The sequence below is a fragment of the Tamandua tetradactyla genome, chromosome 6, assembly GCF_023851605.1.
Source record: "Tamandua tetradactyla isolate mTamTet1 chromosome 6, mTamTet1.pri, whole genome shotgun sequence".
Taxonomy (NCBI): Eukaryota; Metazoa; Chordata; class Mammalia; order Pilosa; family Myrmecophagidae; genus Tamandua; species Tamandua tetradactyla.
Genome location: NC_135332.1, coordinates 44,191,434 through 44,205,094, shown reverse-complemented (window position 1 = coordinate 44,205,094; position 13,661 = coordinate 44,191,434). Strand labels below are relative to the sequence as shown.

Here is a 13,661-nt window from a genome sequence, read left to right as displayed (position 1 = left end):
GAGTATGGTATGTGTGAATTTTTTCCTGTTGTCTTTTATTTCTTTCTCTGAATTGATGCAAATGTTCTAAGAAATGATCATGATGTTGAATATGCAACTACGCGATGATGTGGATTACTGATTATATAGGTAGAACAGAATGATCATATGTTAAGAATGTTTGTGTTTCTTTGTTATATATATATTTTTTTAATTTTTTAAAAAAGGATACTATTGAGAGAATGTCATGAGAGAAAATAGTCAACTAGAAAACAGGAGTGGACAGAGTCAGACAACTTAGGTTCCAATCCCAGTTCTCTCAGCAAGGGAAAAAGACTCCTCACCAAGTTGATGGAGGACTAAGTGTATGTGTGCGCTGAGGGAAGGAAGAAGAAATGTCTGTCTTTGAAAAGTGGAGTTTAGGATATTGAAGCTGCAAAGGCATGGTGCTCACAAGTTCACGGGGCTAGAAATAGCAGAAGTCTGCTATTTTTGTAGTTAGTGTTAAGGTTATGAGAATAAATGACAGTGCCAAAGAGAGTTTATTGAGAAAACACAACCTGAGAATGAGATTCTAAATGCAATGAAATTTATACTGAGATGCTAAAAGAAGAACCTGAGAAGGGAAGAAATGAGAAGTCAAACCAGCACCTTTCCAGAGACTCCTAAGAGGCAGAAGCTGAATTCTAAATATTACAGTAAAATACAACACTGACCATTTTCCAGAACAAACAGTTAAATTATATAGAGTTTGAATACTGATAAAGCGTCAAAAAACACCGAAGACAGAGAGAATGATGGTTAGTTACACTGATAATTATTCACATGGCTGAAAATTGTCAAATGCCTGTTTCAGCAGAAAAAGGATACTAGTACCTAATATTTATGGTATGCTGTGTGCCAGACCCTGTGCTAATGCTTTATATTGATCATGTCCTTTAATCCTCACAACCATATTATCCCCATTTTACTGTGAAGTTAAGTAACTCCCCCAAGGTCACATAGTTAATCCACTGTTGAGATGAAATCTAAACCCACACAGTCTGACTTGAACTAGTCTGTAAAATCAACCAAACTGAAGAGATTTAAATTAAGGACAGTAAGTTCTAGTGTTTGTTCTGGAATTGATACAAATTCAGCTTATGCTTCCCACCAGCAATATACTTTTATATATTACAGCATAAATTGTTCATCCAGAATATGAAGCCAAGAAATTTCTCTTCAACTCTGTTTACCTAGACATGAAAGTACATGTAGAATATACTATGTTATTTTGCCACAGAAAGGCTAGAACAAACAAACAAAAATTAGCTACCCTTTGGCTGCGCAGAAATTCTGGCTATCGGAGAACTCTACATCCTAGAATGTATGATACCAAACAAACATATTCTTCATCCCCCCCTCTGCCACAATCACTCCAACCGTCATATTAACTGGAGTGTACCAGTGAAGCAAAAAGGAAATAAGCACACACACAAAAAAAAGACATGAAAAGATAAAAATTGTGGTAAAACAAAAGTAAAATATCAAAAGAGCTAAAGAAACAAAATTCTACCCAAAAATAAGAATGTGTTCATTAGACCTAATACTCCCTATATTTTAAAATGAATCTCCTCCCTCCCAACGACACACCCCCCGCCACGCCAAAAAAAAAGGAAAAGACTCATGCAAGAAAAGTAATGCGTAACAAAATGGAAAACATCTTACAGTGAAATATTTAAGACGTTTAATCTATAAGAGTCCAGGTCTCATTCTAAAAGCATACCTAGAATTAGGGTACTAGGGCATTAAAAATAGCATGGAAGTGCTTCGAAAATCTCAAAAAAAACTGAAAACCACCAATCTATTTTTTATTTAAGGAGAGAGGGGACATAAAGGACCCCTAAATGGGAGGGTGGGAAGGATTGCCCAGGTAGCTGATTCCTATTTGTTTTCAAAGAGAAAACAGACTTCAACTATGGCAAGACTGGACCCTAGGAAGAAATTCTAAATTAAATCAGGTATTATCCTACAAGCAAAGTTCATAGAATTCTCTATCCTAGAAATCTTATACATCTATCTTGAATGGTTTAAGGTGGTTCTACCTACAGCCAGGCACATAAGTAGATGGCCTCCTTGGGTTTTTTCCAACTCTAACTCTAAAATTCTATAACAGCAAGCTTTAAAGAGAAAAAAAACAAAACAAAAAATACCACCAAGTCTCAGCATGCAAATAAGGAATGATTCAAACCACAGGGCACAGAGACTCACCCAAGTCACCCTGTGCCCCTGTCCTCGGTACTACTGAGCACACAGGCACACAGCACACAGGCGACAGCATGGTATAGCAAGAAGACTTCTAGATGGTAAGGCAGCAAAGCTGGAGTTTTGTCTCTGCCAGGCATAAACAAGCTCTGTAACTTTGGGCAAGTCATTCTCTGTGGGACTCGGTTTTCTCATCTGTAAAATGAGGGGATTGGTAACCAAATAATCTCTAAACGCATTTCCTCTCCTAAAATCAACTTTATAGCCAGAATTTTCTTTCAAAACTTGTTCTTCCCTCTGCTACCATCATATTTCCTCAATCTAAATACATGCCACCAAAGGAAGGTATGAATTAGGTCACCTTAGCATGTTGTTCTAAAAACCTCCCAAACAAAGAATGGCATCTTTTTAAGCATGTGATACAATCAAACTGAATTTAGCTATTTCATTCTCTCCCTTTTTTCCTATACCAATGGGTTTGCAAACAGTATTCTCTGAGCACTAAGAAAGTAACTCACCCAAGGGGTGAAGGAGGGTAGGTGAAAAGAAAGCAGAATACATGTGGCTCAAGCATTCAATCCATTTCAGTTAAAGAAGTCCTCATTTGATAAAAGGGTTACATTGCCATCGCTATTATCATAACTTGCCAAACCCCAACCAAAACCATTCCTGCCAATCTTAAAGAATACCTAAGGCATTAATAAGATTCTACAAACGTTTCATGTGACAGGGTAACTTTCCAGAAACCTACAACCTCCAAATGGGTCCCTGGACCACACAGGTCCTAAAATGCAGAGGGTCCAGCCTCTTCAGAACATCAACTAGTTTCATTCCCCTATCCCATATAATCAACAGCCCCCTCCAACAAGAAAATGTTAGAATGGCCATAACCCAAATACCTCTAAAGGATGAGAGAAAGATCAAAGGTGGAATTATACAGAGAAGGTCGGGTTTAACAAATGAGTACAAGTGCTGAATCAGTATACTGACATTTCTTTTAGTCTCCAATACCTTAGAGAAGCTAGAAATAAAACCTTAAAAATTGTAGAATTTTAACCCAAAGTCTGAAATCGGTTCTACAACTAACTGTTACAATGTGCTTTGAAATTTACTGCTTTTTTGTATATATGCTATTTTTCACAAAAAAAAAAGAAGAAAAAAGAGAAGGAAGAGTATAATAGAGAAGACAGGATTTAACAAATGAATTGTTTGACTGCTGAATCAATATATAGATATCTCTTCTTGGAGCAGTTAGAAGAAAAAATGAAAAATCGTGGAACTGTAACCAATACCAGATTTTAAAATTTGTTGTATAACTACTTATCAAAATGTACCTGGAAATTTATTGCTTTTTTTGTTTATATGCTATTTTTCACAATAAAAAAAAGTCTTTTTAAAAAAAGGGGTCACATTGTTATTTAAAAAGAAAAGGTTGAAAACCACTACTCTATATTATAATATCACAGAAACCAAATCTTTCCCCTTTCTTTCCTTTAACCCTGTGATGCTGCAGATATATCAGCTCTAGTGTATCTCAATGTACCCCAGTGATTCTACGTATCCTCGTATGGCATAAGTATCCTTACTATTTTTTAGGGCACTGGCAAATTCTGGGCCACCTTTGTCCTTGAAAAGAAGAAAAACATCCGGTTGAGGAAGCTGATTGGTGGTCAACAGAGCCTTCTGTAATTTGATCCTTCCTTCCAAGAGCTGGTCCCACAGAGCTGAGAAAGGAAGAAGAGAATGCCATTCTTCAGTTATAAAACCTTCCTGGGGCAGAAAGGTAAAAGAGAGACAGGAAATTACACCTGTTCTCTAAGCAGTGCAGCTTTAAAACAGTTTCATGCCATGGAAACACTATTACAGAAAATAAATTAGGTATCTTGGAAGCAAATGTAAGAGAAGCTACATGAGGGGGAGAAAACACTCTTCAAAGAATCGTCCAAGGTACCTGAAGCAGAACCACCCAAGCAGGTCGGTGTGGAAGTGACTGGCTACGAATAGAGAAATGGGGCTTCAGGTTTGTAAATAAGTGTAGCACATCAGAAACTAATTGGAAGTGCACAGGAGAAAGAGAACAAGCCAAAAACAAACAAAAAGTAGATCAAATGCAGATCCTTTGAAAAAGCTAAGCTAGGTACAAACCTATCTGGTTCTTCACGGCTCTTCCTTTCTCCACTTCCTCGGATACTCTGACACTGGAGAAGGTCATCACCACACCATCATCCTCACTGCTCTTGACTTCAGCCCTATCTTCCTCACTTTCATCACCAAAGTCTTCCTCACCATCCCCTTCTTCCACACCACTCTCTTCTTCATCCTCATCATCCTCTTCCACCTCACTGCTACGAAGGTCATCCATCCCCTCAGTAAATTTTTCAAAGCCACAGATGGTACTGGAGTCCAGTGTTGTCCCAGAAAGGCTTCTGCTCTTCCTCCAGGCCAGACTATTCCCTCCATCAGCACCACACTCCCCTTCCTCGGCAGCACTCAAGTGATCTTCGTCAGAGTCTGCCAGACCCAGTCCCTCTGAATCCGCAGCTCCAGACCCTTCCTCTTCAGATATGTTCTCATCTAAACAAGAAAGGGAAGAAGGAAAAAAATGGGTATAACCTTGAGAAATATGCCAGGAAAAAAAAAAGGTATTAGCTGTGCTCAATTCAATTTATTACACATCTACCATCTTTAAAATGCTGAGCAATAGGTAATGGATGATAATGATGGTAGCCCAACACTGTGACTCAATTACACTGAAATATATATCTGATGTGGTTAAAAGGAGAGATGTTAAATTGCGTATACAGAACAAAATTTTAAAAAAAAATCCATAGAACTACACAACACAGTGAACCCTAAGTTACACCACAGACTTTAATTAATAGTACAGTTATAAAAATATATTATCATCAATTGTAACAAATGTTCCAAACCAATACAAAGCATGGTGGTGGGGTGGTATATAGGAATCCTGTATTTTATTCTCTTTAAGGGAATCCTCTTAAAAAGGAGAGAACGTGGGACAGAACTCCCAGGATGAGCAGGGACCCAGCATCAGGGGATTGGTAGGGCCTTCCTGACCAGGACGGGGAGAAGCAAAGTGGGACAGGGTAGGGTTTCGGTGGCTGGGGGGTTACCGGAGGACTCAAGAGGTTATCCTGGAAGTTGCTTTTGTGCATTGTATAAACATCCCTTTTTGGTTTATGGTGTGTTGTAGTGGCTGGAGGGAGGTGCCTGGAGCTGCTGAGCTGTGTTCCAGTGGTGCAGATTCTGGAAGATGACTGTATAAAGACATAACTTTTGCAATGTGGCTATGTGATTGTGGAGGCCTTGCCTCTGATGCTCCTTTTGTCCAGGGTATGGACAGATGAGTACAAAAATATGGATAAAATAAATAAATAATGGGGGGGATGGGGTAGGATAAATTGGGTAGGTGGAAATGCTGGTGGTCGATGGGGGATATATGACTTTTTTTCTTTTTATTTCTTTTTCTGGAGGGACGCAGGTGTTCTGACAGGTGATCGTGGTGACGAGTGCACAACTATGTGGTGATGTTGTGAGCCACTGATTGTGAACCATGTATGAAATGTAAGTGTGTGATGATCTGTCAATAAAATATATTTTTTAAAAAGGGGGTGGTAGAAAAATGCTGGGGGGAAGCAAACATGAATAAGACATGGGTCCTACCTTAATAAACAGTTCTGGTGGAAAACACACATGAGTCAAAACCATAACACAGGGAAGAATTAACAGTGCTTGACAAAGTTTTAACAAGCCCAGAGGAAGGAAAAACCATAATTAGGAGGCAAGTGAATTTAAGCAAGGCCATGAAGAAGAGGTAACATTTGGCCCAGGCTTCAAAGAATGATAGGCTGTTCACTGGTGTTGGAGAATTACTAGTATTTCCAAAACAACATCTGAAAAAAATATGGCTTTTCTTGTTCTATCCCAAATGCATAATCTCTATCACACCAGTATATCAAATTTATTAAATATTTAACAAGCAACTTTTATGAACCAAGCATAAATAAAGGTTAAGGAAAGACAAATAGAATAGTCTGGTAGGAGTGACTGATAGGCATACCAATAATTATTTTACAATACTATTAGTGCAAAACATATAAAGAAGGAACCACCTAACCATTAGGGAAAGGTGAAAAATATCTTCATGTGAAGAAGCTGACATTATAATTTTACTTAATAAGCATAACTAACAGCTCTGCCAGAGACAGAGAAGAGGGAAAAATGGAAGAAGTATGTGCAAAGGTCCAACATTACACAAGTACACTAACAACAGAATGCACAGGTAACTGCAGGGAGAGGAGGCTAGAGAGTTGCTCTTGGAGTACATGAGGAAGGGTCTCATCTTCCATGGGAAAGAGTTCAGACTTGAGCCTAACAGATGGAATGCTAGTGAAGGCTCCTTGTTTTATTTATGCTTAGGTTACCACCTGATACTTACAAGCTTTACTAATTATCCAATCATATACAGCAAGCACAATTTATACAGAGACCAATTACCGACAACTTTCTTCAATAAAATGAAAAGACATTATGGAAATACAACGGGTCTTAAGTATTTCTTTATATTACAGAACTACACATAAACTCAAGACACAATAAGACGTAGAGATATAGAAATATAAACACAAAAACTAAGTGCAACAACAGTAAACAGAAATAATCCTTCAAATTCTTTAAATGTATGCAAGTTCTCAGATTAAGAAACATTCATAGAGTAAATCCTGGAGTCAGGCTGCCATCATCTGAATCCTGGCTGTTCTGGTTACTAGCTATATGACCTTGAACAAGTTACTTAACCAATCTGCCTCTCAATTTCCTTATCTGTAAAATGAGACTAAAAACAACCAACCTCATAGAACTACTGGGAGAACTGAGATGATGTATGTAATGACAATGGCAATAACAACATTTTTTGAGGATTTATTTGTTCCAGGCTCTTAGAACTTAAAGAGCTTACCACTGTGTCTGACATATGGTGAGATCTCAATAAATATTAAATTTGTCGCATGATTAGTCCTTTTATCAGTCTTTAGGCAAACAATATGAAGTGATCTTATCAGGAGCTTCCAGAGCTATGTCAAGGACTAAATAATGGTATCATATCCTGAATGATAGTTTCTTTCATGGTATCTGTGGATTCTCCACATGGTACCTTTGATCTCTCTTAAGGAAAGCAAATGGCATCCACTCAATAATCACCATACCCAACCCCTTCTTTGACTTTGAGAAACTTACAATGTTTTAAAACTGTAAGCTAATATTCTCCTAGCTCTCTTGCAGGGAAGAAGAGAGAATTAATTTATTTTTATACCAGCAAAAATGAGTTTCACAAATTACTAATATTTTACAGTGATTCAATGTAAGACATGAAAAACAAAAGGAAAAGGATCAAAATACAAGATCAGAAGCGTATTCATTGGATGTAATATTTTTTCAATATATAGCCCTCTCCATTCATTATCCAACATACATTGCTCTTTCCCTACACCATTTCTGAGTGAACCATTAGTGTGAATATATGAGTATAGTCCCTTAATCACTCAGGGCTTTGGGTTTCTTATGAAGTGAAATTAAGAAACTGCTAAGGCTCTTTCTAATGCCAAATCAATGGTCTCTCCTAAGATAGTAGGTAAAGGCACATAGACTAGTCTTGAAGAGATTCATAAAAAAAAAAAAGAATAAAAAAAGATTTTAACCTGAAAATATTAAGGAAGAAAGAGAAAGAGTACCATGAAAGTAGGTCTACTCACCAGATGAACCTGGCAGAGCCTGCTCCCAGTGGTCTTCCTTCCAAGCTTTTCTAGAAGTGGCCTTGCCTGAATATTTTTTGTCTGTGTCCAGGAGAGAGGCTGATGCCAGTTTTCTAATGCTACCCACTGCCAGGAAATCACCTTCCTCATGCTCTCCTTCATCAAACCTGTCAATCACTCTGGCAGCAGTGGCTGTGGGAGAAGGGATAAAGTAATCAGAATCTCCAGGTTAGCAGACACTGTAACAGCAACCCTGTTCATCCCTTCACCTGATGCCTGACTGTCTTCTTACAAAGTCCCCACTAACTTTCAGGTACAGATAACTCATCACCTCAGGCTCATCTTATTGCTCTACTTTAACAGAAACCTGACTACCTGCATCTACTCATGCAATTAAACTAGTTTTATATGATCCAAGGCATAGAAATATATATATTTCTATGCCTTGGATCATATAAAACTAGTTTAATTCTTCTTCCATGTGTGACAGTCCCTTAAACACCTTAAGTCAGCCATTCTATTCCAGCATCACTTTGTCCCATTCCTTAGAGCGTTTTCATCACTGATATTGGCTACACAGTCCCATTTCCTTCCATTCCTAAAACACAGTCCAGCAGTCACATTTATTCCAGCTTATTCTCCTTTCCTCACACTTCTCGGACTCAAGTCTAAAGCAGGATTAATTCCAATTAGAACTTGAACAGATTAACAGAAGAGCAGTTTCACTCATCAGCCCCTGAGCAAATGTCTTGAGGCCTAAAAAGGCTTCAACGAATCCTCCTTCTTTTACTTTCCAAGCAAGTTCTTAGGAGCAGCTAGACTTAGAAAAACTGAGGGAACTTCTTTCTCCCCCATTTTTAACCCAGTACCAATAAGAGCACTCTGTACGATAACTCCTGCTATGAGACCCTTCGGCTCCCTCCAAAAGCCTTCGACCTACAAGACTGGCTCCTCGCTAGAGTCCTCAGGATGTTCCGCCCACCCGAGCACCAAGTCCAGATAAGGCCCTTCAGAAAGAGGCCGAAACCCTCCTCCCCAGCCCTGGGACAACCCTCCCAGGAGGCAAAGGTCCTCTGCCCAAGAGGCGGCGAGACACGGCTGCCGGCCGCTCAGGCTGCCCCCGGCCCACACGTGGCCTGTCCCCGTCAGGCCTCACCCTCCTCCGGGTCGGCTTCAGGATCCGCCTCGCGCGGTCGCGGATTCAACAACTGTTCAAGCTGTAGCGCCAGGGGCTGCGGCCCCGACATAATCACCAGTTCTCTGTGCGCACCACGTACGAGAAGCAGCGGCCCAAGCCCCTACCCCGCCACTCTGTCCCCGCTGGGTCCTCTCGCCCGGAGACTACTCCCCGGCGCAGCCAAAGACAGCACAGAGCCCAGAGCCCAGAGCCCAGCTCCCGGCCGGCAACTTCCGGGAACTGCGCGAGGGGAGGCGGGGCCTGTACGTCACTACGGGTGTTGCCAGGATGGAGGCGGAAGCGCGCGGAAGACGGAAGACTGCCCCGCGGGCGCGTGTGCGCGTGCGCCTACATTGAGGGGGCGTGGTGGGCGTCGCGGGAACGCGGGAGGGCACGTGGCCACCTCTACCGCCTGCAGAGATTCTAGTGCACGCGGCCCGAATCCTCTTTTGCCAAAAATGTATCAAGATTTACGCGAGATTCGCTTGGAATTAAAGTACACCGTGGCCATGGCCTATGGTAGCTGATTTGGGAAGCAGATCAGGGATAATCGTCTCGAAACCACAAGCAGGTTTGGCATTTCACAGTGTGGAGTCCTGGCCCAGGCACACGCTTCCGGCCCCGCGACGACCAGGATTTGGGAATCCTGTGTCAGGGATGTGTATGTGTAATTGTGCGGCGGACTTCTGGCATCTTTATTAATGGGAATAATTAGGAATCGCTATGAATGTGCATAAATAAAGATCGTTCCTGTAGCTTCTCCAAGTAGCCTTGTCAGAGCAGGGGAAAGAAGGGGATATTACCCTACTGCACACTCCACGATATTGATGTCTTTGTTGTTCAAATATGAGGGCATACTCAGGCACCTGATACTGACGCACAGATGCAGATAAACTCAAGTCTACCATTAGAGGGGTTAGAGATAGACTCAAAATATATGGGTCTAATAAGAAATTTATGCACACAGGCACATAGTAAGACACAATCTCTTTACATTCCCTTTCCTTCATCAAGCGTTCCTGGACTGCCCACTATGTGGCAGGCACTGCTAGATGAGACACAAAGATAAGTAAGTTAGACTCTGTCCTGACAGGGAGCAGCCTAGGGCAGCAGACAAACATGTAAACAGAAACCGCAATAAGGGATTATAAGAGATGAGCACAAAGTGATCTATTCTTCTAGTATCTGTTTGAGGTCTCTTAGAGAGGCCTAGATTCCGCTAAACTGTAAGTGTCTCAAAAGGATCCAGAAAAGAGATGTTAGTGGTGCATTGAAGCACTGAGGCAGTGCCCCTTCTTGGATACAGCCCAGATTCCACAAGGATGTGAGGTTCCCTGACTTTCAGTCTTCCTATGCCCTTGACAGTTAAGAGCAGTGAGAGGCCACCACTTTAGTGTGGTCTGCACTATGTCCCCATCCTAGGTGGCTTTTGAAGAATGAAGATAACCAGGACTGAGGAGAGGAAGGAGAACCTATCCTAGTATAGATTTCTCAGACAGGGAAGGGAAAGAATGCCAGGTAGCTCCCAGAGTTACCTGGGCAGGGAACTCAGGCAAGGAAACCGGCTTTTTGCCATCTGCAAGATAACTCAGACAGTAACAGACCTCTCTCTCTCTCTCTCTCTCTCTCTCTCTCTCTCTCTCTCTCTCTCTCTCTCTCTCTCTCTCTCTCTCCCCCTCTCTCTCTCTCTCTCTCTTTCTCTCTCTCTCTCTCTCTCTCTCTCTCTCTCTCTCTCTCTCTCTCTCTCTCTCTCTCTCTCCCCCTCTCTCTCTCTCTCTCTCTGTCTCTCTCTCTCTCTCTCTCTCTCTCTCTCTCTCTCTCTCTCTCTCTCTCTCTCTCCCCCTCTCTCTCTCTCTCTCTCTTTCTCTCTCTCTCTCTCTCTCTCTCTCTCTCTCTCTCTCTCTCTCTCTCTCTCTCTCTCCCCTTTTTCTCTTTTGTCCTCCCATCATCCTTTCTTCCTCTCCTCCTTTCTCTTTCATCCGTTCTTTTTAACCTATCCCCTGTGATTGCAGCCTTTGGAGCTGCAGCTGCTCCTCACACTGCAGCAGGGGGCTTCAAAGGACAAAATATTTCTCCAATCCCACATTTAGGAAACTAACTCCCTTGCAATTTTGGACACTAATAACCTTTAGAGACCTGGCCTAAGGAGTAAAGGGAAGGCAGAAATGGGGAAGGGAGGTGAGGCAGAGACCACCTCCGAGCCATCATGCAAACAGGTCACTACTGGGTGATTGTAGGGCTGTCGTCGGCCCTAATACCAGCAGAAAATACCGTAGAAAATACTCTGTTCTCTGTCCTGGTCCCCACTGGCTTGAGAAGCCTTTCTGGGAGGAATCCACTGCTATCACACACATCCCAAAGCCACCAAAATGCTTCCCCTGCTCCTTTTTTTTTGCCACATCTTGAGGGGCTGGAAGGAAAAAAAAAATCCAAGGATTCAAGATGCAATTGAGGGAAGCTGAGGCACCGAACAGGGGATGCAACCGCTCAAATGCTGTCTCTGGGGGTTCCTCCAAGAATCTACTTCCCTCGCAGAAATTTCAACCTCTGACTGCTCTAGTGGGGTGTTGAAAATAAAGGGGTTCCCTCTCCCAAAAGGACAGTCCTCTACAGAGCAGGGGGGAGCGTCTCCTGATTCACAATTCCTTTGCCTACTGTCCAAGGCTGCGAAGTGGCAGGCGATAGGAGTAGCAGAGGATGAGAGAACTGCGTGACCCTGGACATCACCCACCTCCCTCCATTGCCCCCCTGAACTGGGCTCATATGACCAAAGGTTTCAAAAATTTCGGGAGACCAAGTTCCGACCAGCCTCTCTTCTCGGGCGCCGTCAAACTGCAGGTCCCAGACCCCTGGCATGCCTATCCTGGCATTCCAGGTGTACTCCTCTCAGTCTATCTTGCCCGAAAGCAGCTTCCCAACCTCCGCCAGGCTGGAGATGTTGGATGGGTAAGCTTCGGCGTCTTGGCCCACGCAGATGGCGACTCCGGGCCGCTGGAACCCCTAGGGCAGGTGGTGGAAGGCACCGAGGTAGCGGCTTTAAGATGGCCGCGGGGAGAACCCGGGCTGTCAGGCCGGGCCAGAGAGGAGGCTGCCCTCCTTGGCGGGAGTAAGCGCCGTGATGCTCCCCGCCCGCCGGCGCGCGCGCTTCCCCCGGGAGCTCCCAGCCCCGCCGCGTGGGCATGGCGCTCCGCGTCCCGGCACTTCTGGGCCGGAGGTGGACAGAGCTGCTGCGGTGGGAAGCGGAGCAGTCTCTGACATTTCTGGGCCTACCCCTCCCTGGTTTTCCGCTCCAAATTTGACTGCTGAGCATTGCCACCTGTTCGTTTATTCGCCAGGGTTTAAGGCTGCCGCGCTGAGAAGGAGCGCTGCGCCGCGGCCACGGAGTCAGAGAGAAAAATTGAGTCCACACTGAGTGCCCAACTCTAAAACGATTCTTCTCAAGTACCCGATTCCACAATAAAGCTGCTAAATAATTCAACAGCCCTGATAGGCAAATGCAGCTTCTCGATGAACGAACGTCCGGTTAAATGAATGCCTTTAAAGGGGGGGAGGGGGAGTGGTAGCTATAATGAATAAGTTGACTATGATTTGATGTATATAAATGCTAAAAGGGCAAAAACAAACCGATCTAGTGCTTGCATATAAAAACAGATAAAGAAATGAGTGCATGCAGAAGCTAAGAGTTTCAAAAATCTTCCCTTATTTCATAAGTTTTGACTTCTGAAAGAACACTGCCAGATTTCTTCTGGATAGTTTTCCCCCTGATTAAAGCCGCCATGTGGATTCGGTCAAATATAGCTTATTCTAAACCGTTCTCTGCAAGGAAGATAAACTTGGTTGTGTCTTAACAAAATACGAAAACAGCACTGAAATTACATACCACTTAATGTAAAACTTTCCATTTAGAAAAATAGGAATATAGGTAATCCTGACTGAAGTCTAGGTAATTGGAGGAGAAATTCAGGTAATAGTGTCTGATAGTAAAAACACACACATATACCCCTACACACACCTATTTCATAGCAGTAAAATTATTTAAGTCCCTTTCATAACTAATGAAGGTTTGGAAGGAATTGAGCTATTTGTCAGAACCTATTGGCAACTGGCAGTTGAAATTTGATTTGTATATTGGTTATTTTTGTTCATGTTCCAGAGAAACTTAATATGTATCTCTTGCCAGGCAAAATATTTTTCCTTCTGGGAAACTTCAAATGTAACAAATACTATAAAACAACGGTTTCATATCAGCTCTGTGAAAGGGACTAAAGTATTTCATTTCTAGCTTACTGTACATTTTTATGTTATCTTTCAAGCCACCAAATTAGAAAGCAGGATTATCTATGGGAAATGAATTGAAACTGAAAAGGACCACCTCTGACTATATATTTACATGTATCTGACATTCACAACCTAGGTTTTGCATGGAGGTGGGGGTGGGGGTACATACAGAATCTCATGCCTAATCACAGACCGGCACTGCTCAATCTTTA

General features: G+C 42.4%; 1 protein-coding gene across 3 annotated transcripts in view; it reads right to left on the bottom strand.

The window, feature by feature from the left end:
* Positions 1 to 9,411, bottom strand: part of AATF (apoptosis antagonizing transcription factor) — a 157,373-nt gene extending 147,962 nt beyond the window's left edge. For all 3 annotated transcript variants that reach the window (XM_077165064.1, XM_077165065.1, XM_077165063.1), the window contains exons 1-4: positions 9,151 to 9,411; positions 7,995 to 8,186; positions 4,369 to 4,797; positions 3,810 to 3,947 (exon numbers count right to left, since the gene is read on the bottom strand). In XM_077165064.1, the coding sequence (XP_077021179.1) occupies positions 3,810 to 3,947; positions 4,369 to 4,797; positions 7,995 to 8,186; positions 9,151 to 9,241 (850 nt within the window). In that variant the 5' untranslated portion in view covers positions 9,242 to 9,411. The remainder of the gene's footprint in view (positions 1 to 3,809; positions 3,948 to 4,368; positions 4,798 to 7,994; positions 8,187 to 9,150) is intronic.
* Between the last annotated feature and the right edge of the window lie 4,250 nt (positions 9,412 to 13,661).